The sequence below is a fragment of the Brachyistius frenatus genome, unplaced genomic scaffold (genome assembly GCF_029030835.1).
Source record: "Brachyistius frenatus isolate BFR_SWC_R1_liver_20210118 unplaced genomic scaffold, ASM2903083v1 Contig_29, whole genome shotgun sequence".
Classification (NCBI taxonomy): domain Eukaryota; kingdom Metazoa; phylum Chordata; class Actinopteri; family Embiotocidae; genus Brachyistius; species Brachyistius frenatus.
In genome coordinates, this window is record NW_027210628.1 from 380760 (window position 1) to 407009 (window position 26250).

Genomic DNA, 26250 nt, shown 5'->3' on the forward strand with positions numbered 1-26250 from the left:
TTGATAAGATACTTCCTAAAAGGAAAGAGAAACTACCTTCACCCTGCAACTGACTCATTGTCACCTATAACATTAAATACTTTCTGCTTTTGTATTGACGACACTGCGCCACTACCGACTTATTATTATTTAATTTAATTTATTTTTATTATTATTTTATTGAGAACAAGTTAGTAACTTATTTTGTTCAACGATTAATTAAACAAAACTTTAATTCCGGGTGGCGACACATCTCAAAACGAGCAAACCCAACGAGACTTCCGGAGCCACGACGACAGAGAAGAGTGACAGATGATTTGACCAATAGGCGGCTCGCGAGCAGTGACGTTGTTTTTCCACACCGGGCGGGATATCCGCAGTAGTAAAGCTAGTTAATAACATGGCGAAGACTTACGATTACTTGTTTAAACTACTTTTAATCGGCGATTCAGGCGTCGGGAAGACCTGTGTGCTCTTCCGATTTTCAGAGGATGCCTTCAACTCAACGTTTATCTCCACTATAGGTGGGTACAAGTCGTGTTTTCAGTGTTGTCTTTGCTGTAAAGTGGTGGAGAAAGCAGCCCATCCCGTCGTGCTAAGTTGTTGCTAACTTTTCTAGCATTGATCTCGTATCAGGAAGCTGTCCGACCGGCTGGTCGGAGGGCTCTTTACTGACATTTAAACCAGCTGGAACAGGCAGACAACCCTCAGTCTGTTAAGATCTCAGTGGTGGGATACCTCAACTGCTACTTTAGACGTGATATAACGCGACATTAACTACGGCCGGCTGCGCTCACGTGCTACAGAGCTGCTGGTTAAGTTGGTTCAGTGTCGTTTCCCTCAATGAGCTCCTGCAGCCTGACAGACGTACAGAGTTCACTGTCTCCACACACTCTGCTGCTTCTAACACCAACCATGTCGGTGTAACGTTGAGTCTCTTTGGGCGACACTGATGTTGTTTTTGTGTGTGTGTGTGTGTGTGTCCTTAAAATTGGTTGAATTTGGTGACTTTTTGTTTTTCCCCCCCTTCAGGTATTGACTTCAAAATCAGAACAATAGAATTAGATGGGAAGAAGATCAAGCTACAGATATGGTAAGATAGACAAATACATGAAGTTTGTTTGACAGCACGACTGACGGATGACCACGACAGTCTCACAATAAAGCATGCCTGCACTGTTTCTGCCTTTTACGAAGGTTACAATGCTTTCCTTGTTTGATGTTTTTGTTTTTAGGTAGGTAGGTATTTACTTTATTAATCCCCGAGGGGAAATTTTTTTCAAAAGAGAAGCATTGCTTTAGATTTAGAGGTTTTTCTAATATTATTCTGGCCCTCTGTTAGTAGATAAAATGATAGAAACACCTCTCAATATTATGTCATTTAATCCAACAGTTTCACAAACTACAAATTCCAGAGAAAGTTTAATTTATACCGTCACCTCTCCAAAACATTATACCTTTAAGGTCATGGTTTACTGCAGTACTCCTGTATTAGGCTGCATTATTATACGACTGTTATTACTGTTGATACTGTATTATATGGCTTGTTTTAGAGCTTCATGCGAGTCTTTAATAGTTTAAGGAACAGTTGGAGCCGTGTCATTAATTGTTCCCTGTTTAGCATCTGAGTCCTCTACTTAAACTTAAGTGCCTCTTGGATGTAGTGGTGACCAGCGGTGAAATGTAACTAAATACATTTACTCAAGTGCTGTGCAATTTAGAAGTGCATGTACTTTACTTGAGTATTTCCATGTGATGCTACTATACACTTACACTTTACTACATTTCACAGGTAAAGTAGTTCATTTTACAACTACAGCTCCTTTTCAGATCAACATTTATACATAAAATACTTTACTAAACATACACCTACATATTTTTGCCTTGTTTCCAGTCTCTTTCCTGAATAGTCATGAGTGAAATTTATATTGAAATGGGCCTTTTTGAATAACCCTTAAAACAATGAGAAGAGATAAATTTGGTCGAGAGGTCCATTTTGTATAGATTCTGAATATTAAGATATGTGTTTTCTTTGTAGGGATACAGCAGGACAGGAGAGGTTCAGGACTATCACAACAGCCTACTACAGAGGAGCCATGGTAAGTTGCATTGTCGGCCTGACAAATAATACAATAGCACAGATTATCTCTGGGAACTGAATGGGCGAAGTGGAAATCGTGAGTACTGCAGCATCAACCTTTAACTTAACCACACCCCACATTGTTGTTGATGTTCATGTTGTACACACCTGAAATACATACGGTACATCCCTGTGGAGTTTTTGTTAGCCTCTCCTTTAGTTCTGGTTTAACAGGATGCCAGTGTTTATGTTATTTAGAAACCCAGTTAATCCGTGTTGCCTTTGCTGTTCAAGTGCTATGCTTTGGCTTGATGCTCCAAAATAATGTGATTTGTCACTAATAAAGGTCAACATGTGCAGCGGAAAACCACATTAGACTCATAATTTACACGTCTTGTCTGCGTGGAATGACTCCGGAATTAGCAAGAAATCTACTTTGCTCTATGAATTTTGCAGGGCATCATGTTAGTGTATGACATCACCAACGAGAAGTCCTTTGACAACATCAAGAACTGGATACGGAATATAGAAGAGGTAAAGCTTCACACCATTACCACTCTTTCTGTTCACCAATGTGTGCATTCAGAGTGTTTGATTTTTGTTACTGATCTTTTACAAAGAGCTGTAGAGTGTGCAGCACATTTTATTACTGCCAGCATCTGTTCACCACGACAACAACTTCTCTGCAGCATGCCTCATCAGACGTGGAGAGGATGGTCCTCGGAAATAAATGTGATGTCAATGATAAGCGACAGGTGTCCAAAGACAGAGGAGAGAAGGTGGGAACGATGGGTGATCCAGAATCTGACTCTCTCTGGGTTCGTGTTTATTTTCTTTACTCAGCACTGACACTGATTTTGTGTTTGTTCTGCTGCTGACAGCTGGCGCTGGAGTACGGTATCAAATTCATGGAGACCAGTGCAAAGGCGAACATCAACGTGGAGAATGTGAGTTCACACTTTTTCAATAGTTATTTTATTTGTGATAGACAAAAGTGTCACTACAGGGAGCGAATGTTGCTCCTTCATTTGTTTGACTGTAGAAAAGGATACCATTTATGTCGAGGAAGAATCTTTGTCATAAAAGGAACAGTTCAACATTTTAGGAAATTATTTATTGTCTTGCTGAAAGTTAGTCAACAACATTGATACCACTTTCATATCAGCCTGTGTAATATGTTGCTGGCAGCTTAGAGTGAAGCAGGGTGAAACAGCTAGTCTGGCTTAATCAGAAGGGAACAAAATCTTCCTCCAAGTTCCCTTAATACCCAATTATTAAAACATACCTAGATTGTTTACTGCCTACAAAAATGAAAGTGCAACAAATACATTGTACAGTTTTAAGGGATTTATGTGTGGGACTATTTCTTGGCCAGGCACACGTCTTTGTTTGAGGGAACCCGATTGTTGTGACCTATTCTTTTATGTTATTGACCGCAATTTAAGTAGTTCTTTAATTATTTTACTAAACTGGTCAAAAGAAGTTTTTTTCTAATCGCGTTTCGATGGGGGAGGAGCTCCTGCTGGAGCACCCGGTCTCAGAAGTAAAAATCGTATTAATTTTTCCTTTAGAAATTGTTACGTGTTACAGTTGAAGCATTTGTTTGACTTGGATTGGTGTGAGGCTCTCCTAGTTCAACCATCAGTCCACATCATTAACAATTATCAATTACATTACAGAATATCTTCTTAGATAAAACGTCAAAGGTACAAGCTTGTATGTATACTTAAAATTTCCATGTGCAGAAGTCGAGTAAAACTCCCAGTCCGCATTCAATCACCGATCTTCAAACTGTGTCACATGAGCTGCTAATGGAGGGCAAGACGGGTCGTAATGTTAAAAACAAAACTGGAAGCACAATCTACAGCCAAAATCAGTTCATTCTTAAATCCTGCACCAACGTTTATAGAATCCAGCATCTTGTCAACAACTCACTGCCAAACAAATCATGATTTCTTAGATACAAAGTTGAAATGTATAGAACTGGTGGCTACGACATAAACCTCAATGGTTGTTATATTATATGATAAAGTCACGTGTTTCTGTGTTCAGTAAAGACAAGAGAAAAATATGAAATGAGAAAACTGAAAAGGGGAAACACTTCCAAGACCGGCAGGTTTTTCTACTTTTCAACCCTGTTGTGATTTTTGTTTATCGAGAAAACTAACTAAATTATGAGCTCAACACTAAGACTTCCTTAATTAGGGAGGGTGTGTGTGTGTGTGGGGGGGGTACTTATGAAGCTTAATTAACAGTGTAACAATGAAATGCCACTGTAAACCTGCAGGTTGACTATGGGTATATATTATGAGACTGTGGCACCTTTGGATTTACCCAGTTTAATCAGATGTGATGTTTCTGTCTGCAGGCCTTCTTAACCCTCGCCAGAGACATTAAAGCAAAAATGGACAAGAAGCTGGTAAGAGTGTAGAGAAGTGGAAATATTATTGATTATAAACTAGCACCATTAGTCACAGTATGTGTGGTGTCAGTGATCATCTGATGGGCTTGACGCATGTGTGTTTTTCAGGAGGGCAACAACCCACAGGGCAGCAATCAAGGAGTAAAGATCACAGAACAGCCCAAGAAGAGCAGTTTCTTCCGCTGCATGCTGCTGTGAGATTACAGGAGCATCGGCATCCACCATCGCCTTAACTGTGTCCCCCACTGGACAGAACTGGACAGAGCACACCCTGATATCTGTTTTATTCTTCTCTCGTCTTCCTCCTCCCTCTGATTTGTCTGGTGATTATCTAATTATGAAAAAGCTAAGTTTACCGCTCCCTCGGTTCACCGGTCTTCCCTTGACACCTGTGGATCTTACTACTGTGGCCTCCGTTACACACTTAATCTGATTTTTTAATTTTTTTTTCCCCAACCTCATTCCTGAAATTGTATATACTTTTAAAAGCAGCCTCCTCATGGGACGACGAGAACGATCGAACCCTTTCTGCCCACAATCTTTAGCTTTTACTTACGGGTTATTATCTTTACAAATATGTTGTCAGTGTCACCTGGTAAAGTCTTATTTATTTCATTCCTTACAACCAACAGCTGCCCAAATTATACTTCCAGAATAAGAGTACTACACTCAGTGTTCAATATTTAAAGTGCTCCATCAGTCAAACAATGTCACCTACATCTCTGATGTGATCAGACTACAATCCCAGTTTAGCCTGTTTTTTTGTTTTGTTTTAGTACTATGTTTGTACTGACGGGGCCTAGATTTCTGTTTACATCTACATCATGTAAATGCATCATATAAAGATATATCATTGATTATGTTTCACTTTATGAAACGGTAACGTCAGTGCATTTTACTCATCATATCAACCCCCGGGGTTTACATGTCCTCTGTCCTCCCTTTCTACTCGTGTCTTTCTGTTGATTTCTTCGGCTGAAACATTCCACTCCTCTTTTAATGTGCAATCTAATGTATAAATGATTTATCTCAAGTATTCACGCGGTTGCAGTAAGGCTAGGTGCTTTCCTCATCACTGTAGAAAGGAGATGTGGTTAGAAGGATGAGTAGTCATGCAATTCCACAGGTGGAGTAGCAATACCTAAACCCAACACCTGGAGGCATGTCAGCGATGATGACATCATTGTTTTCCGTGTCTGTACTTCTTCCTGTTGTAGTTCCAATGGGGGAACATGTACACAACTGTTTTCTGGGCCTTGGATAGGTGCTGTGCTGTAGCAGTATTTATGGGGTGAAACAAAACATAGCACCAAAATGACAAAGTGACCTTTTATGTTCTTATTGATTATGCACTTTTTTTTATTATTCCCCCCCCCCCTTTCTGTTTAAACAAAAAAAAAAAAAGTTCTTAACATGTATTGACTGTTTGTTGCAAGTTTTAACTGAAAGCAAAGAATATTCATGCACAAGATTTCCAGATCTGGGCTTCCTAAAAACATCTGCGCACTGAAACCTCAGTAGTTTATATGTTGAAGATGCACAGAGAGCCTGGGATTCAGAGATTATTCCCCCCTCCTATTTTTTAGAACATTCCTACTTATTGATCAAAACGATATTCTCTCTTTTACTGCTTCTTAAACGTTTGCATCAGACCCCCTCCCCCCCATCCCCGACCGCTCTCCTTGTATTATTTAGGCCAAGCGTCGTGGCCGTCTGAACTATGCATTCTGGGTGTGTGGAAGAAAAAAAAAACGGAAAAAGCTTTGCACACGTGACTTATGAAGCTTTATTTGAGATTAGAAATGTGCAGAGGGTCCTTGCTGTTTTATTTTCTGCTGTCACTCCAAACGTTGCCTGCAGAGAGATGTTCAGAGGATAAAAATAGGAAATGAACTGAAATCTGATTTGAAAAGTTTTACAGTGAGAGTGAATTAATTTCTGGTGGTGCTGAGAGTCTTGTGGATTTAAAAAGTCATTGTTGGTCTTTGCTCATAGTTTTTCTGTTAACTGGCTCTCAGACTAAATCAGATCTCGGCACGATGAAATTTTGAGTTTTGTGGGCTTCAGTTCGGTATCGTTTCGATCTGGAAATTTATATTTTTGATCAGAGTATTTTGTAATTCGCTCCCCTTTTAAATCTGGCACTTCAGTGTTCACGTATCTTCAGCATTCCTCAACTAAATTTCGATTTCTTACATTGATCATTGGTGGATTTCATGTGGAATAAATTAAATAATTCAGCAATTGTAAATAAGATCTACAATGATTGTACTGTAGTTTCATAAATCTTATTGCTCTACACTTTTTGTAGATATGTGTACTTTTGATGATTTATTAAAAATGAGATTCTTAAAAATGTAATCACATTCTTCTGTTTGCTTTTTTAATAACACATTCATCTTAGCTGATAAATATGAAAAACAATATCAGGAAGTTTACCTTAAACTTTTCTTTTGTTATTTTTGTCATATTTGAATTTGAAAGAGAAAGTGTCCTAAACTGGAGCTTCTTCAATTGGTGACACTTTTCATCCAAAACCAATTTTATATATTATGTTTATATAAACATGAAACATTTCTATTCATTAGGGCTTTCTAATAAGTTAAATTCAGTATTATCTGAAACCTACTGTAGTATTAAGACAACCAACCTAATATACATACCGTACTTTCCGGACTATACGCCGCTACTTTTTTTCCTCACGCTTTGAACCTCGCGGCTTAAACGACGATGCGGTTAATTTATGGATTCAACTGGTTTCGAAAGGCTGCACTGCTGCGTGTTGAAGAGGGCAGCATGAGCTCAGCGGGGAATTTGCCTCCGGATGAAAGTAACAAGAGCGACAATGAAAACGATCCAACATCGGATGAAGCAGTTCTGAGGCTATTCAACTCCCGACACCGAAGGAGATGACTTCAGTGGTTTCAGTGCACAGGAGGAGGACGATGGTGACCAATGACTTTCTTGGTAGGCTACTGTTTACCACTATTTTTTTAAAATTTTTGTTACAAGCCGTGTTTCGTTAAAGCCTGTGTAAAGTTCATCTGTTTCAATGTACCGGTAGGCACCTGCGGCTTATAGACATGTGCAGTTTATTTATGTTCAAAATAAATTAAAAAAAAATTAAATTCAGTGGGTGCGGCTTATATTCAGGTGCGCTCAATAGTCCGGAAAGTACGGTACATAATTTGATAAAGATAAGTCGTTGAAGAATTTGAATAATGAAATTGAAAAATGGGGTCCAAACACAATGACCAATGGAAACCTATGAAACGTGTTTTCCACCTCAGGATCTATCTCCCGTGTTTTTGTCTTGATTTATTTTGCTTTAAGTTTGTAAATGATGGTAGAGTTGATTGAATCCTCCCACAGGACCTTCGAGGCACACCGCTGCTTAACAAAGCCCTGAATTAGGATCAAGTTATGTGTCATGTCCATCTCTTCCATTATGCTATGACAGATGGGCCAGTGTGTGTCTGTGAAGATTCTTGGTCATTCAGGTCATGTTCAGTCAAGTATTATCCGAAGGAAACTGGAAATTGCTTGAGTTTCTTCAAGGTGTTTCACCTTCCATCTGAAAGGGCGCTTTAGGTAGAAGCCTTCGGATAACACTTGGGAGATTATCCTGAGGGCTTTTATCTCAGCAGAGGGAAATAATATCTGCAAACTAAAATCAAAACGTATATACGGGATGCATACATCTATTTTACTTTATTTTTTTTAAATCCATTTTTGTTTTCCCTCATTTTCACTGCTGAGATGATTTTTGGTGATTCGCACATGTTGTACTGTGTCTAACTCCTCCTACAGATTTGAAACCGACTTGAAATTGAGTCAGTTCACTCTTAACATGTTTGGGATGAAAAGTTATCAAAATAATTTGTTTTTGTCGATGGGTGTGCCCGTGGCGTGGCGGCCATTGTGAGCGTCTCGCCATGAAACTACAAGTTGCTGTAAATCTTTTTTACGTGGACCGACCTTCTCCAAACGTTACATGTATGACAACAGGCCGGCCCTGAAGACCCCTGTGTGGTAAAATTCAACCATTGTCATAGCGCCCCCTGGTGGCAACTGGAAATTACACTTTTCATACTTTCACATGCTACGTCGAGCTGGTTGATCACATGAACCTAAATTCGGGTCAGAATAGCCTAAACATGTTGATGATTATATATTGAGAATTTCGTTCGACTTTGTCAAAGAGCGTCGCCATGAAAATGCGGCAAAGTTTGACGTTTCGGCGTGACACAGGAAGTTGATGCTTAGGGTCAAAGGACGATTGAAATCTCGTGAAAAACGACACATACATCCGGCGTGGTGAGAAGATACATCTTGGGGAGCCAGCGTGCACTGTGCGAGTGCCCGCACGTCACTGCTTGCAGTTTTATTTTCATCTACACTTCATCTCAATTTGGATAATTTATTATGTGGCTTTCCAAATGTGTGTCACTTTAAAAGAGCTCATTCGTTGGGTAGAGTTTTGTCTCCGCCTCCTGACAGGGGTTGTCAGGTGTGAGCTCAGCTGTCTCATTTTATCACGGAACTGCCAGGGTAAGTAACCTTTGCTTTGAGCCATGCTTGATTAAGAGACCTTTACATGGTTTGCTTTTATTCGTTGAATCTATTTTTATTTTGCCATTACTTGGCAGGTCGAACAACAAATTAAAGATTGATTAACAAACTAAACTGAAACAGATCTTCGTCAGTTATTTAATACAACAGGTGGTCGTGCTGCAAGCATGCGAATTAGCAAAATCTTATATTTTAAGGAAAGCCTGTTATATGTTTGTGATGATAAATGCAAAGGATTTGCTAAAGGCAGTTTTTTATGTTCAGGTTTGAGTGGATTAATGTTCACTGTAGGCCTAGGCACCCGAAAGAGGAACAAGGAGCACTGAAAAGAGATATTTACTGACATCTGTAGTTTGTACTGTATGTTTGTACTTCATGTATCTGATGTATGGAGTGAGAGAAATGTAAATTATGTAATTGTATGTCTTTGTACTCAGTGATTTTTTTTTTTTCTTCCAACAGACACAACAGAGGAATAAATGAACTGTTTCCCAGGATGATGGAGGGCAGTCAGTTCTTAAAAGAACAGCATGATGCTGTCACCTGGTTCACAAAGTCACAGCTCCAGTCTGTGGTCAGGAACGGTTTAGTCCCAGAGTGGTTCCATGGTATAATTTCCAGGAAGTAAGTTTACAGTCTATCGCCATTGGCCAACTACAGTTGTCTTGTGGCAGACAGAGAGGAATGTAAATAGTCATGTTTTAAAAATCTGACAAGATAGCAGCGTCACGGCATGCAGTAATTATTGAACTGCTGAAGTTTACAATTGCTCTAAAATAATTTTTGTCAATAATTTACATATTTGGGATGTTTTTCCTCAACCTTATCTATAATATTAATGTTTGGTTAGGAGAGTAATGTAAAAATGTTAAAGTAACGTTTATTTATGTAGCTCCTTTCTGGGACAGCAAAATTTACATCACAATAACAAAAATAAGGCATGAAATAGCATACAGCCACAATATGAAAGGAATGAGTAAAAATATAATGCTTTAAGAAAGTCGAAACGGGAAAAAGTCTTGAATATCCAGGAGGTCTGATTTTCAGGACGCAAGACATATTTTTCAGAAAGACAGTCACATAAACACTTGCTTCTTGTTTAAACATGTGCTCTGTTAAAAAAAAAAATCAAAATCACAAAAGACTATAGAATTTGAGCATTAAACCCCTGCATCTTTTAATGTACAGATTTACTTCATCAGATACGAGGCCAAAATCTTTATTATACACTTTTACTTATGATATGTTAATCACAAATATGTCAGGTAAGTAGCCTCTTTAATGTTTGACTTTACTCTCATTTAAAGCAGTAGATTTCTCCTTTTGTAGAGTGTGTGACATATGTGGGTGATTTGGCATAGAGTACTGGGTATCTATTTTATTTATTAACTAGAAAATAATGCACAGTATTTTTCAGACCTTTCTATTTGACTTATATGTCTTTGAAAAAAATGTTGTGTCATGTATTCAAATGCTATAAACATCAGCAGGAGAAATTGTCACAACAAAAAATGATTCCAGCTGCAGTTGATGTAAAATCCCACCTCATGAACCTCACAGATTAAAGTGTGTGTGTGTGTGAAAGGGGCCTTTGTTTGTGCTAATTTGTATAGGATGGCAGAGGAACTGCTCTCGTCCAAGCCTCCTGGCTACTTCCTCATCAGAGTCAGCGAGAGCAGGATTGGCTACACTCTCTCATATCGGTGAGTGTTTGCAGGATGAAAGGAGCTTTTGTTTGACCGTACGCACCCACACGCTCAGTCCAATAGGTCAAAGTCCTGCTTCGTTCACTTATTGTGTACTCCGCAGTACTGAGGACCGCTGCAGACATTTTATGATTGATGTGCTGGAGGATGGCCATTACGTCATTGTAGGGGAAAACAGGCGTCACCGGTTCCTGCAGGACTTGGTGGACTTTCATCGTAGGACTCCCATCTTGCCTTTCTATCAGCTGCTGACCATTGCTTGTGGTCAGGTGAGGAAATGTGTTTGTTTCCTGCCTGCATACATTAAAGATGTATGTGGTTTTTAGGTCATTGAAGTGTATTTATTGTTCTATGCAGCTCTGCTGTTAAGTGTATGAAATAAACTGAGCTCTATTTACTTGTGTAAATTACAATAAAACATTCGTACTGCTTATTTTTTGGGCATTAATGGTGCATGCTCTTATTGAAACAGTCACATTTGTTATTCAAAACCACAATATTTGCAAATTGGTCAGCTACCTGTGCATCATGTACAATGAAACCAATAACAAAATGAATTCAACACCTTCTCTGTCTTCTGTCTGATCTTATGGAAGTCCTCGTTTGACAAGAACGACTACGCAGAACTATTGTTTCCTCAAAGACATCCACCGGTCAACACCAGCTTGCTGCCAAACACCTCCCTGCTTCCCACCATATGTCAGCCAGATTCAGAGGAAAACATCCCACCTGCGCTCCCTTATCGACCAAACAACCTGATGAACTCCACAGTCTGGTCCACAAACAGCCAACCAAACAGGCTTTACCCTCATTTGGAAGATGAGTTTCCACACATCACCTCACAGTTTCCAGCCACGGTAAATCTTACAATTAAAGACTCAAAAATCCTTAAATAAAGGATACCCACATTTTTTCTGATCAAAGTGGTTCTAAATGTTTTCACTAACTCAGAAGTTTATAAGATTCTGGTTCAAATTATTTAAAGTATAAATCTTAGAGTGAAAGGGACTTTGTTCATGATGACTAAGCTGGGCTTCTCTGTGAGTAATAGCTTGAACTGAAATCACAGAAACGTTTGCTTATAAATCTTCTACAAAGTGAAAACATTTAAAGGCCCTGAAAACATTTCTTTATTTCTGTTACTTATTTAAGGTTTTAATGGGACAGGGTTCAGTTATAGGAAAAGTGGATGTCATGTACCTTTATGCACAATCAGCAATGAGCTATTTTTGAATCTAGATCTGACTAGAAATGTGGGGTTGCTTCTCTGTGTTGCCTTCACTGATCAAAACACCCTCACAAAGTGCAGATGAAGCAGAGTAGTTGAGTATCTCAGTGTTGAACTTGTTAAAGTATCGATTATAAAATAATTTTTACCCCCGAAATTTAACCTTGAGTGTTGCTAATTATATTGGGATCCCTTAATGTTTGAGATTAAAATTGGAAACCAAGTTTTCAGCAGCTTCAACATTAACGTGTGAGGAGTCATACAGTATAAACGCTTGTTAGAAAATATAATTTGTCATGTTTATGACCTGTAGTCGGTGCCAATGACCAGGAAGAGCTACACAGCTGATAACCCTCCACCCAACCAGCCTCCTGAAGTCCCTTTACGGAGTAGTGTGTCTCTGAAGCAGAACCAGGCTTGCATCAGAACAGTCTCTGCCCCTGAGAGTCCCTCTGCATCCACAACCTCTGAAAACCCACTATGTACCAACAACCACCCTGCAAAGCTGTCAGTCGTCAGCAACCTCAAGAACCTGAGGAAGAAATTCCAAAAGCGGAGAAGCACTTTGCAGGATAATACATACGCAGAGATTAATGTGGAGGCAACAGAACGGAGGGGAAGTACTGACAACGAGTACCAGGAGATCCCCAGGGAGCAGACCTTTGGTAATTCACCACTTTCCTCCACATGCCCTGATGTGAGCCTGACTACTGAAGTATTACCTCAGGAGTACCTGCCACCTCCACCTTTTGCCCCAGGTTACTGATACACAGAGGTGAGAAGACCTTTAAGAAAATAATGTCCATGTGGACTGTGTATCACCTGGAACTATGTTACATTACTGAATCAAACCAAAGAAGAGGGATAGTGTGCATATCCACTCCCAGTAGGGCAGCGCAGGGCAACAATGCACTGTTTTAACCCACATGATCTATATTCACATGAATGTTTGACAAACAAAGGCTTGAAAGTAAAAAAGTTGGATCACTAATTCATTTTGTGAAATATGCTTATTGCTTGCTTTTCTGATAAAAGTATCCAGCCAGCCAAAAAAACTGAAACCAAAATAAAACCTCAATAGCCTCGCTGTGTTCAGAGCAAATGAAATATCAGGACAAAAGCACCTTTAAAATGTACTAATTCTCAACACATTGTATGTTATCTACTTGATAAATCCACCAAAGCGTACAAATAACTTGCTCTTTTGCAGGGATTAATACAGCAGACTGTATCTTGACTTGGAAACCTGATGGTCCTTTCAAGATAAAGGTTTAAAGGTGCTCATAGGTGGATTATTTTACCTTTGCACAGAGCCAGGCTGGTTGTTTCACCACGTTTTCCATCTTTGTGCTAAGCTAAGCTAAATGGCTGCCGGTTATATAGCTTCATATTTACGTCACAGACGTGAAAGTGATATCAGAACCAGTGTATTCACCAAAAATATCAAACTATTGACTTTAACTTTCAGGAGCTTAGAATATTTTATGTGTATTTAATAAGAGAAGAAACTATAGAATACATTAAACCGCTGTCTTCATGTAACTAACTGGTGCCATTGAGATATATGCTTTATTTTCAGTTTATTTGTTTATTTAAGACTGACATATTGTTGCATAAAAATAAAAAATGTTACAAATCTGTACAGTTAGTGTTGAGCTGACGCTAATTTCCCGCTATCTTCACCTGTTTAGTCTTTTAAATTCAGGTTTAATGTTTTGTATGCCTCTTTGTTGAATGAAGTCTAAAAAGGTAGCATGAGGAAGTTGTATGCAGCATATGTAAATCAGAAATATCCGCGGCTTTGGATACAGCAGGCATACTGCAGCATCAGATGCAGATCTGTTATCAGTAATATGATAAGGAAGCTGCAGGAGAGAAAAACCCCACACACTGGTTAAACTTCTTTCACAAGTAGGACCATACAGTTGGGTCAAATTCCCCAAACACATTTCATTGTATATACGTGAATGCCTTTGTCATACACTGATAGTAAATATGAAGGTTGGGAAGCATGTAGACCATGTGATGGCTACAATTTTTCACATTTAAGTCAATGACTATATGAAGCATGTATTTTTGTTAAATAATTGAGCTAATAAAGCACTTAAAAATGTTCAGACTGCATTAGTTTCCAATGCTGTGGCGGCATCTGCTTGGATTTGATCAGAAACCTTTATGACATGGCAATCCCTCTGTAGCTCAGTCATTTCTGTCTGAATTAGTTCACGTTAGTGGTGTACACCATATGTAGTAAAATCAGGTCAGAGGCTTCTCTTTTAAACTAATAGAAAGCATTTGTATCATTATAGACTGCCATCTAGTGGCAGTAAACCGCATCAGGTGCTCAAAGAGTATAGTGCAAATCAGGTCTTTCATGTTATACCACAATATGAAATCTAGTTTTTAACTTTTACTATTTTTCACAACCTGATTATGTTTTATTTTAATGGTCAAAGAAAACAACAATACATGTTAAAAACTAAAGTGGAGAGAAAGAACCACAAAATTGCACTCAAATGTATTCCCTCACTGGCTTTACATTGTCCAATGAGCAAAAATGCTTTTGACGTCAACTTAAACAGAAATACAAATAGGCTAATTAAGGAGTCCCACTGCTGCTTTAACAGAATCTCCAAACAAAAACAAAATACAAATAAGTAACCATATGTGAATTAAAAAGTGACCCTTTCCATGATTATCTCACTATTTTTGAACCGAGATCATGAGGTAGCCTACTTTTAAATGTTTATTCTAATGATTTTAATGATTTTATTTCTGTAATTCTTTTTTATTTATTTTATTTATTAATTTGTTTTGGTAGTAATGGGCTTGCATAAAATCACTGAGCTCAAACATAAAGTCAAGTGCTCCTGCTCAAAAACTGTGCAGAATGATGCATGTTCAGACTTTAAAAGTAAAAACCTGCTATCACCATCTACTGCTTAAGAGGGGAAGTTTCTCTGTGCTCATTAAAAATCTGATTTCAATGGATGAGCCTACAAGTATGATTTGTGACATCATAAATAGTTCGGAAGTCAGTCGTGGTCCAATTCAATTTACAAAAGTATGACAGAAACTTGAAACCTCCCGTGACCATACACTGTGAAGTAAGAGGGATCTGTTATTTTAAGGATTTTTACAAGATAGGCCAATTGATTTTTTTTTTTTTAACCACAAATATTATTCTAAGTATAGCCTGTCTTAAAACATATCTGGAGGGATTACTTAAGTAAAAAAAAAAAACAATTACGGAGGTTAGTTACTCACACTATTCATGCTTAGATTATGTTAGCTGTTTTTGCCTAATAATTTAGATCAGATTCATTATAGCCTTCTTCACATGCTATATGATATATTTTAGAATATTTTGTCAAATAAACGCAGTTGAGCACGTCGGATCACAGAAGGAGGTCACTGTTTCCCAGTTCCTGATAAGAGAAACACTCCGTGTCTACCTGACACGAGGAGGAACAACAATCCCTGGATAGTACGCTATCTTTACAGAGTTAATGGGGCGATGGCCAGCTGTGTAAACACCGCCCTCCCCCGGCTGCCAGGGTGGGTAAAACACGCGAACAGACGGGAGGTGAAGTGACGTAATTTGGGAAGCCGTCGGTATCCAGCTCGGGATCAGTCTGCTGCTCCTCATATTGAAATCCGTGAAGTTGACCTGCGGTCGAAACCTCTACTTTCTCTCGACTTTACAACAACAGTTGTTTGAACTTTCTTCGCCTCAACCTCCCAGTGCGACGATGTCTTTCATTCCTGGTCAGCCGGTGACTGCTGTGGTGGTAAGTTTGAGAGTCGGGCTGTTTTCACGGGGGGTGAAAAACACACGGGACTCTATTGTTCAGCCTGCTGGTCCGACATGAACGTGAAACCGTATCAGTACAAACTTTTGTTCAGCTCAACACCGTGGGAGCAGCTTTCCACATCGCCAAACGTCAGTTATGTTAATTATTATTGTTATTTTTTTTTAACAAAATAAGTTAAATCACTGCATCGGGATATTGGTCATCGAAACGTGTGAGAAAGAAAGTCACGTAGTCACGTCGACGGCTGACTACTTAAAAAAAAAAAAAATGGGCGTCACCGCTGTGAAGCAGTCTTCCTGGTCGACTTTCAGTGCTCAACAAAACCTTGTAAAAACAAAAAGTGCTGTATGTAGCTTTATGATCAATGCAGAGTAGTGATGGATCTGACTGGAGATGGTTCACTGGGTTTTTGCTGCGCCGGAGTTGTTCCTTGTGAGGGGCGTGACCCCCCCTCCCAAAAAAAAAAAAGACACAGATGGGTCCATTTCCACCGACTCCCAAAACGAGATATGAGCATTTGAAGTGGACTCTATTGGACCAACACCTCATCACACCACATACTAGTTCATTTTGATCATTTTAAAGAGGGGTAAAGGACCTCTGTCATCATGGTAACAAGAATAAATAGATGAATAACATCGGGGTAATGGTCGTGGTTTGGTGTCGGTAACAAAACTACTTTTCCAGGTTTAGGAAAAGATTTTCATTTGGGTTAAAATAGCTACATTCGGTACATAAGTAATGTTACGTACTTGTATACGTGTCCCGTGTGAAACCAAAAGGCAACATATGACATAGAGCAACATACAACATTACGTAATGTTTTTAACGTACATTAGGCCCCTAAGTTGGTTTCACACAGGACACAAACGGCAGCATCGTACCTGAAAGTCCTCTTTCATTCATCCAGCCACGCCCGATTAGTCTGCCATCACCTCACTCAAATTTCCTGTGTGCATATATGGGTCTGGGCACATTTCATTAACATTTTTGCTCCATTCATTGCATCCCACTGGGAGTAGACCTCGGGTTAATATTGAAACCATCTGCGTAGAGCTTTGACAACTGAAACTATCACCACTACCATTGTTGGAACAACTTTAGCGACTTTAGTTTCCAGACTATAATCACAGTGAAGACGAACCCGCATTTTCCACTGAAGACGTGTCCATCAGGTCGCGTGTGCGATGCGACTTTGCTCCGTCCTCTGCACGGCTTCATATCCCACCAGCGGCGTGTCAGACTCGGAGCGTTTTGTCTGCCCGTTTTATCGTCCTTCCTCATTTTGCCATGTTTCATTGATTTCTGTGCTTCTATTGTGGGTGAACATTGTTATATGGCTTTTTTTTCCCCGTCCGTTTGTGATCAGTGTCGTCATTTCTTTGTGCTGCAGCCTACAGACAAAGTTAATAGAGCCTGCTGTGTTTTAGTCGTTAAAAACATGAATCTTCCTATTTATTGCGTAACTACTTCACATACTGTGTTTGTTGCAGGAGGAGAATGCATTTCTTGTCCAAATTGAGACTGCGGGGGATAGACAGTGATGTAGTAAAGGTTTTTAAGTTGGGTTTTTTTACCACCGGGAGTTTCACATCGGTGTTTTATATTGAACATTTTCAATATAACATGAGTTTTGTCTTTTTTTGTTGTTTTTTTTCTCGACAAACTTCCTGCCCGGCCGAGCTGCTATACTCGAGATTGCCGCGGTTGCCCGTGAGGGTTTCTCTGTCCCAGTGTGGACTAAGTATAGGCCCAGTAATTAATAAAAACTGCAGTTAAGAGTTTTTGAAGGTGTTGTGTTATTGTTGTCTGTGAAAGGAAGCAATGGTTTTATGTTGCACTATTACATCTAATTGTTACTCTCACAGAACCAGAGTTTCTCTCATCAGTAATGTATAGGAACTTGTCTGTAAATGTGTTTCCCCTACCCACCGTTTTCCCGAACAGGGACATTTGAGCATCTGGTTTTGTTTTCTTCTGTCAAATAGCAACGAGTTGAGATCAAGAAGTTGCGACAATGTGACAATCTGATCCTGGGCTTCAGTATCGGAGGAGGGATGGATCAGGACCCCGGCCAGAACCCCTTCTCTGAGGACAAGACTGATAAAGTACGTTTACTAAAAATGTGTCTTGTACTGTAATTCAATGCCTCAAGTAGCTTTTTTTGTGGTTGTTGCAAGCGAACATGCTTTTGTCCAAAATTGTGATGCAGTTTGTGAAAGTTTATGTTGTTTTTTTTCCTGTAAAATTGCAAGAATTAATTGAAGTTGCAATCGAGGGAAGGAAAAAAAAAAGAGGACTTTTTTTTTTTTTTTAAACCAGTGCCTAATAAAGATAGTCACATGGGCTGAAAGTTACAAAAGAATTTCTGAGTTGTAAAAGTGACAACTTTATAAAACAGTCTGCGGCTGCAATATAGAATACATTGTCTACTTCTTCATAAAAATGTTAAATCATATTAATTGAACACGTACTGTATGTACAAAAACAAAGTGCAGTCTCTTACAACAACAAATGCTTATTAAACTCGTGTATGGAACCACTAACACTAATGATGAGACAACATTTCCCACAAACCCCCATCACTTCTGATTCTGCCCTTTTTTCCGATCAACCGGCATGCAGTTTGTTTTGACGATGAGAAGAGAGGTTGAAGAGCCGTGATGACCGTAAATGAGAAGTTATTGTTTTTGATTCAGTGGCTTTTATTTGGAAAGGTTTAATTTGTGCTTTAATGCCTTCAGCACAGCTTCTGTTTAGTACTTTTTAATTGCAATGAACTGGATGAATTTTGCTCGTTTACAAGCCCCATAATTGCGGAGATTGGTTGAATTCTCTTTAATTACTGTGATTGCAAGATCGTAATTCTAAAACACAAAATTATGATACAAACCTACTGTCTGATTTATCGCAGGATGTATTTAATCCTCCCTTCACTTTGTCTGGTTTGTGTTCCTGATCACATTCTTGTGTTGAAGCACAGTGGTAGTCAAGCAGTACTTTGTCAAGCTGCAACTTCGGGGCAGGCCTGAACACGTTACTTGTGGCCTCAGGTGGGAACAAACCAGGTTCATCTAACTCATAAAAAGGAAGCTCTTTACACAATGTCACATCCTACCTGCTGACTCTACAGATCCATTATGAGCTGGAGATTTTTAGGTGCTTGTATTCGCTCAAAACCCTGAGTTATTAGCTGTGAACATGCTTGAATAAACAGTCAACTGTCCATGTTATGATATCAAATATGTTGCAACACCATCTTGTCAGAGATGTGGTTGATTTTTCCCCAAAGTCAAAATGTTGCTTTGCTTAATCAGAGTGTACTTGTTTGTGATAGCTTGAGCTTACAGTAAAGGGGACTAAAATAATTATCTAATATATGTATACTGATAATATGTAGAATATCCTCTGAGAGATCTACTTTGCACTGCTTCTGCTCACCATGGTTTGCAATAGCAATGGGTTAATTAAATGGGACATGTAGTGTAAGTATAATTTGAGGTTTGAAAAATAGCTACTGTATTAAACTACTGTATCTCCTAACATAAAATGCACTTCAGGTATATTCTGTATTTGTTGAATGTAATCATTTTATTTCTGAGTTGCCCCTTTACTGTCCGTTTTAGATTTTTGGATAATCTTTGTTAAACATGACATGTGGGTGAGTTATACAGCTGTGATAACATGAAATAGTGACAGTGTTTGTGTTGTCCAAAGGGAATCTATGTGACCAGGATATCTGCAGGAGGACCAGCGGAAATTGCGGGCTTGAAGATGGGAGACAAAATAATGCAGGTGTGTATGATCGATCCACAAGATGGCACTGTGTTTCCTAGACTGTCGGGCAGAAGCTGTGCATCAAAAGCAGTGCTTACCTCGAGGTTTTACAGCTCAGTCCTCACCAAAGTTTAAGAAAACTCCTCCAGCTTTTCTAAATCCAGATTCCTTTTTTTCCTCCCAGGTGAACGGCTGGGATATGACCATGATGACTCACGACCAGGCTCGTAAAAGACTAACAAAGAAGAGAGAGGATGTGGTGCGTCTACTGGTAACCAGGAAGTCGTTGGAGGAAGCTGTCAAACACTCTATGGGCAGTTGCCCCAGACAGTAATGTAGCAGCACTTCTTACTGTACAGTACAGAGACTTCCCCCAAATTTAGATGATGGTTGCACTGTGGCCTTTATAACTAAATCAATGCAGAAAAACAAACCCCAAGCAAAAAAAAAAAAAAAAAATCACACAGATCATCTGATGTTTAGGTGAAACATTCTGCTTAGTTATTCAGAAATGAGACTCGTCGCGTTATAAGGTTTCCTTTCAGATTTGTAGCATATCCAGGTGTAGCTGATCAGAGAAGTACGTTGTGAGAATTTAGCATGGGAATAAAAAATAAACAACTTCAGGATACTCCTAATATTGACTATATTTACTACTGTTTTGTTTTGTTGGGTGATGGATTTGACCAGGGGTGAGTTATTGTACAGTCTGATAGCGGCGGGGAGGAATGATCTCCTGTATCGGTCCTTGTGACAGCGGAGCTGGATGAGTCTGTTGGAGAAAGTGCTCCTCTGTCCCTGCTGCAGGTGGTGGAGAGGGTGGTCAGGCTTATCCAATATGGATGACAGTTTGTTCAGCGTCCTCCTCTCCACCACCTTTTCCAGGCTGTCCAGTTTGCAGCCGATGATGGAGCCGGCGTTCTTAACCAGTTTGTTAAGTCTGTTGGTGTCGCCGGCTCCAATGCTGCTCCCCCAGCAGACTACGGGGATGTACAGTTCACTGGCCACAACAAGACTGGTAGAACATCTCCAACATCTCGGCTGCACACATTGAAGGATTGAAGTTTCCTCCAGAAAAAGAATCGACTCATCCCGTTCTTGTAGACAGCGTTGATGTTGGTCTTCTAGTTCAGTCTGTTGTCATGGAGACACCCAGGTACTTGTACCCCTCCACCATGTCCACATCTTCTCCCAGAACTCTCAGTGGTTGTGGAGCCGTCGTCTTCCTCCTGAAGTCGACCACCATCGAGGAGTTCTTTGGGAACAATAGTGTTGTTTCTTGATGCAAAGTTTAGGCTATTTTTTCAAAAACATCTTGGATTGCGTTTGCCTTCAGCCGACCAAAGTTGGATTTTAAATGTTTGTTGCTGTTTTTTGTATCGGCTTTTCATATCTTTTTTTTTTTTTTAATTTTTTTTATCAAAAGAACAATATTCTACTGCCAAGATACTGGCATCAAAAGCCAAAGTTAAAGCCAACACACTGTCAAGCAATCGGTATTTGTAATGCAATGTCTAGAATCATTTCCATCTTTAAAGAAAAATAATGGTACAGTATAGGCTATTGTGTAAAATCTGTGAAAAAAAACTAATCTTTTTATAATGCGTTCAAATGTTTAGCACTAATTATCCTTCTACTGATTCATCATTCTTTTCTATTTATCCAGCTTTAGTGGCATGTTTGGGAAAGTAACACCCTCTTTCTTTCTGCATCTGCGAAAGTAGTAACTCCATATTATTTCCATGTTACAATAATTAGGCCTCATAAACAATATTTCAGCTGCTGGATCCATTTTTGCAACCGTCACATGTGCTTCATCACAATTATTACAATCACTCCCAGTTATTCAACAAGAGAAAGATTGTTTTGCTGGAGGAGAAGCGTCTCACTGGATTCGGCTACATTTAAATCGTCTCAAACTGTCATTGTTTGTTGTAACTGACCAAATGTCCCAGTCGAAACTGTAAACCCGAACCAAGCAAGAGCGAATGTTGTAAGAGAACTGGGAATATACACAGCAGCTTTAAATGAATAACACTTAAGTTTAATGATTTGTTTCCATTCTCCATTCTGACCATGTGGTTTCAGGAATAGTACAGTGATTATCCTGCCTCGCTGATCCACCATGTACTAAAGAACACTGAAGAGGAATGATTAAATACTCATCATAAAAAGCACAAGTACTAAAACTGACATGATGATATTAATCTTATATCTTTGTGCGACCTTATCGGCTCTCTTTCTGTTATATGAATGATTATAAAATAATGTTTTTTAAGTATTCAATAAAACTGTATGATTTGTACACTATTAATGGCCTTTTATACCCTAATAATCAAGTTTGTAAAGTATAAATTTGAATTCCAAAATAAAACATCCACTGTAAAATCAACAAAGAAAAAACAGGTTGCCAACAGCTTTGTGCTGACATAACAATAAAAGCACGCGAACAGTACAGTTTGCCTAAAAGATGTTTCATGCTGTATTCTAAGTTCAGACCAAAGACTCACGCTGAGAGCAGTTAAAACTTGCAACTACGTGAAATTCGCCAATCTGCAACATCTGGAAAACTGCCATTTCACACGAAAAATACCAGAGAGATGACCTGCCATCTCCACAGCAACAACTCTCTGCAGAGCAGTTGTAGCTGCCGGCTTTTCAGGCTCATTTATGTCTGGATATGATTTGTAGTCTTTTACCGGAGCAGTTCTGCCATTTAGAATAGTTTGAGTTTTAGAGATTTAATACATATTTTCATAATAAATTACTATTATATCCACAAATTTCAAAAACAAAAATAAATGTTTTATAGGTCGCAGGCAAACGCCATCACTTAGCTTGAGTTGAGCTGAGACGTTCCAGTTTACGCTGCTGGAGCTTTTTGATGCAATGTTTTTAAACTGTTTGTTTCATGAATCTTTGGTCTGAACTGGCCTTAAAGGATCAAATATATAATTGTTGGAGTCAATTTAACAATTTAACAACTGACCATTTTGAAATATAACCTTTTGATACTTGACTGTAATGGTTACCAAACTTTTTGTGTTGTGAGCCCTTGAAATGAAGCTACAAGTGACCCTTTATCACAGATTATGGCCTTAGTGCTAATATTATGTATGAACAGTATATTTCAAGCTGGATTTTATTCCTTTTAAAATCATTTAAAGGTCCCATATTTCACACTTTTCTGGAGTTTTATTTGCTGTATTGATATTCAGAAGAAGCTACTTTTGTGGTTTTAAGTACCAAAAAACATCTCAATATAATTGTACATCTCTGTTAAGCCACTCTCAAAACGGGCTGCTTTGTGTCTGTGTCACCTTGACTTGCTTTGTAATGAAAAAGGAAATAGAAATAAAATGTTATTTAACATGGGACCTTTAAAGTATTTTAGAGGCCTAATAAGTTATTTTTGGGACTCCCTCTGTCATCTTAGGACCCTTAATAGTTATCATGGGACCCCTTTAAGGTTCCTGACCCTTTGGTTGGGAACCACTGCTTCACAGAATTTCCATTCAGTGAAAAGTGTCACCTGCAATATTTTCTGTTTGAATTATTTGTTTGACTGCAGATTTTGTTCAAGGTAACTGGCAACTAAGCACAAAGGGTTTCCATCTGACTGAATACAGTTTATACATTATATGTTTCTCAGATATAAAAAGACTGAAATCAAACTCTTCTCTCTCTTTTTTTTTATTTTGAAAGCAACAATGTAGTCTGATCCAAACTATTTTTCCCCCTCCGCAAAACCTTGTTTATTCCACAGGCCCTTTAAATAACTTCATGTTGCCAGTTATAAAGTAATCAGCTGACATTTCAAAGCAAAGAATCTATTTCCTGACCTTTCTGTATTTACCAAGGCATTTTGATACAGAGAGCTTTCTTTACTTTCATCTCCTAAATATGTGAGCGTGGAACCAATCACTTGCCTTTGAACTCAGGACTCGGTGAGTAAATCCGTCCATTATTCAGTTAAACAAGAAAATATTTTCCGGAAACCAACTCACTGTGTAATACTCTTAAATATTACCTAATTCATATTGTTTTAATGTATTTCATTGTCTTCATTTTAGTTCATGTAATTGTGGCCAACAAGTTAGTAATTAGCTTCTTGATGACATGTGTCATGTAATGTACTTCCATTGAATTTACTGTTTTGTGAGGTCCAAACACAGTTGAGCTGAATTTGCTGTGTAATGTTTAATCTTAAAATACCACCTGGTCACATCATGGGAGAGGGTCGATTTAGGGCAACGCTGAGCTAAAATCCCCCCTTTGAGAAATAATTGATGAGTGTGTGTGTGTGTGTGTGTGTGTGTGTTATTTGTATTTGTATTCCAGGGACAGAGGGCAGCACGCCCCATTCCACTTACCTGGGCATCATAATGATATTGTACCATGTTGGGAGCCAATAATGTGGTTTGCACAAACATCTCGACCAATGCTCAGACTCACAATTTTAGTTTTCTCTCACCAATACCACAACATTAACACGTTGCATGTTGCTAGGTAACTAATGGAAAGCTACACGTGGAAGCAATGAACATTTAACGACATTACAGGATGTACTGTGTGCAATGATTTAATCAGCACTTACCAATTACACTTCCTCCTCATAATTGTGTTGCCATAGCGCTCACTTAATTAATTAGTTCGATAACAATGTGACCACAATCTATTGCAGTCTATTTAGTGGGTATAACACACTTATTAAACTAAAGCTATGCAGCTCTGAATTCGCATCAGACAAAATGAGCGGCTTGTAATTTACCAAAAGAAATCAGTTTCTACCCACTGAAAGATAAATGTTCCTTCCCGGAGGCGGGTGAATAACTACACTATCTAAACATGGATCATACATGATCCATGCCTCCCACGTTATGGCAAGATGATTGTGTTGCCATGGCGATGCAATCTGCTGCTATCACTTTGGTTCTACACCAGATTGGACCCAGAGGGAAACCCACAGCCTCAGATTCATCCCTATATGTAAGGAGTACTGAACGCCTGGAGAGGTGCTTGGCTGAGTGATGGTGGGAAATGTGCGAGCATGTAGAGGCTATCAGTGATTTCATTCTGGTGATACAGAGCAGAGAAGTTAGATATTTTGTTATAGTGAGATTATTAAATATTGAGGTTAATAACTCAGCATGGGAATACAAATTATTATTATTATTTAGGTGCACTTTATTAGCTTACTTTAAAAATCTGCTGTGGGACCAAGCATTGTTTACCCTCTCAGGCGTTTATGTGAAAGCCAAGATGCCAAAGTTTTCAAAGATATTGAACATGTCACGATAAAACCATGTAAAAAAAAACAAAAAACAAGAAAGCTAACGACGTAAAACAATATTTCCATTTGAAATTATGTTGCAGCTAAACAAAACATAAACAAAACAGTTTAATCACAAGCTGTTCTTAGCACTGAATTGTTCTAGAATTTGTATTTAAAAGAATAAATCTTTTTGGGGAACAAATTGAGATGAATCCCTTCCTGAAATGATCCATTCATTTCTCAGTTAATTTGAGCTCTTAGTCAGTCGTGATTAAAAGTGCAGGGATACACTCCTTCACCTTGTGAACGAGGGGCTAATGTTGCCCGGAGTCGGCACACGATAATCAGTTTTCCTGATAAACCCAAACTTTAAATATTAGGCCGGTCTGTATGAGAGTGTAGAGAACCACTTCTGCTGCTCAGATTTTCTCAGATCCTTTCGCTGCAAGAGAACGATTCATGATTTTAGTGACTCGGGACACTAAAAAGAACCGCTTTGCTCATTAGTAGCTGTTAGAGCTGAACTCCCTCAGCAGATAAAGTTTGTTTGATTGTGAGTTTTTTTTCCATACTTGGAACAGCTTGTTGTCTATTTTGGCTTATAAATCAGGACAAAAAGTTTCCTCTTATTTTTCATCATGCAAACAGTAGCTGGTCATCATGAGGTCTATTTGGTAGATATACTGGAGCTTTCAATCCCATTACATGATATTACTTTTCAGATGAAGTTCGTCCTGTTGTCTTTTAGGCTACAAGTGGACAAATAACACTCGATGTGCCTCAGACAAATGAAAATGTAAACATCTATAAATTCATGATAGCTTATAAAGGGCATCTGCTGGAGATGATCTTGTTGTACAGATCAAATTTCAAATTGAGCTGCTTTCAGTGTCAGCTGACATCACATTTTAGAGCAAGACATCCAATACAGTATACAGTAAATTTAAATGCACACTGGAAAAAAAAATAAAAAATGAAATGCCTTACAATGTGTGTTCACGAACTTTTATTCAAAAATATCAAATTCTTAAAATGACTGAGGAAGTCTGCTAATTTTCTTTTTGAAATTTTCTTCAAGATACACAAGGACATTGCTTTCAAGTTTGATGAGAATTGCACCATAGTTTAATTGTATGATCATTTGTATGATTTTATTTACTAGTTTTTTCTGCTGATTTGTCTTTGTGCAAACCCACAAATCTACACTGTGACTATCATTTCCTTTAAGTGATACACAGATCGACTGTGTTTTGATTTAAAAAAAAAAAAATAATAAAAAAATAAAAAAATTGTCCAAATGTGTTGCAGATTTTTCCCCCTCCACTTTGTGGCATATCGATGTGACTTTAGTGACCCTGAATATGATGCGTAGGTGTGAGAGTGAAAAGCTGGGCAG

The 26250-nt window shown here is 38.7% G+C and overlaps 3 protein-coding genes across 3 annotated transcripts; all 3 read left to right on the forward strand.

The window, feature by feature from the left end:
* The first annotated feature begins 366 nt into the window (after nt 1-366).
* Nucleotides 367-6830, forward strand: LOC138621162 (ras-related protein Rab-8A). The gene is made up of 8 exons (XM_069698980.1): nt 367-503; nt 1012-1072; nt 2018-2078; nt 2516-2593; nt 2749-2838; nt 2941-3006; nt 4428-4478; nt 4590-6830. The coding sequence occupies exons 1-8, from the start codon at nt 380-382 to the stop codon at nt 4677-4679; spliced, it is 621 nt and encodes a 206-aa protein (XP_069555081.1). The 5' UTR covers nt 367-379; the 3' UTR covers nt 4680-6830.
* Nucleotides 6831-9527: 2697 nt separating this feature from the next.
* hsh2d (hematopoietic SH2 domain containing) lies at nt 9528-14665 on the forward strand. The gene is made up of 5 exons (XM_069698982.1): nt 9528-9677; nt 10667-10756; nt 10863-11028; nt 11356-11616; nt 12301-14665. Exons 1-5 carry the CDS (start codon nt 9550-9552, stop codon nt 12751-12753), a joined length of 1098 nt encoding a protein of 365 aa, XP_069555083.1. The 5' UTR covers nt 9528-9549; the 3' UTR covers nt 12754-14665.
* Nucleotides 14666-15503: 838 nt separating this feature from the next.
* tax1bp3 (Tax1 (human T-cell leukemia virus type I) binding protein 3) lies at nt 15504-23253 on the forward strand. The gene is made up of 4 exons (XM_069698983.1): nt 15504-15778; nt 17791-17910; nt 19520-19597; nt 19764-23253. Exons 1-4 carry the CDS (start codon nt 15740-15742, stop codon nt 19911-19913), a joined length of 387 nt encoding a protein of 128 aa, XP_069555084.1. The 5' UTR covers nt 15504-15739; the 3' UTR covers nt 19914-23253.
* Nucleotides 23254-26250: the final 2997 nt, after the last annotated feature.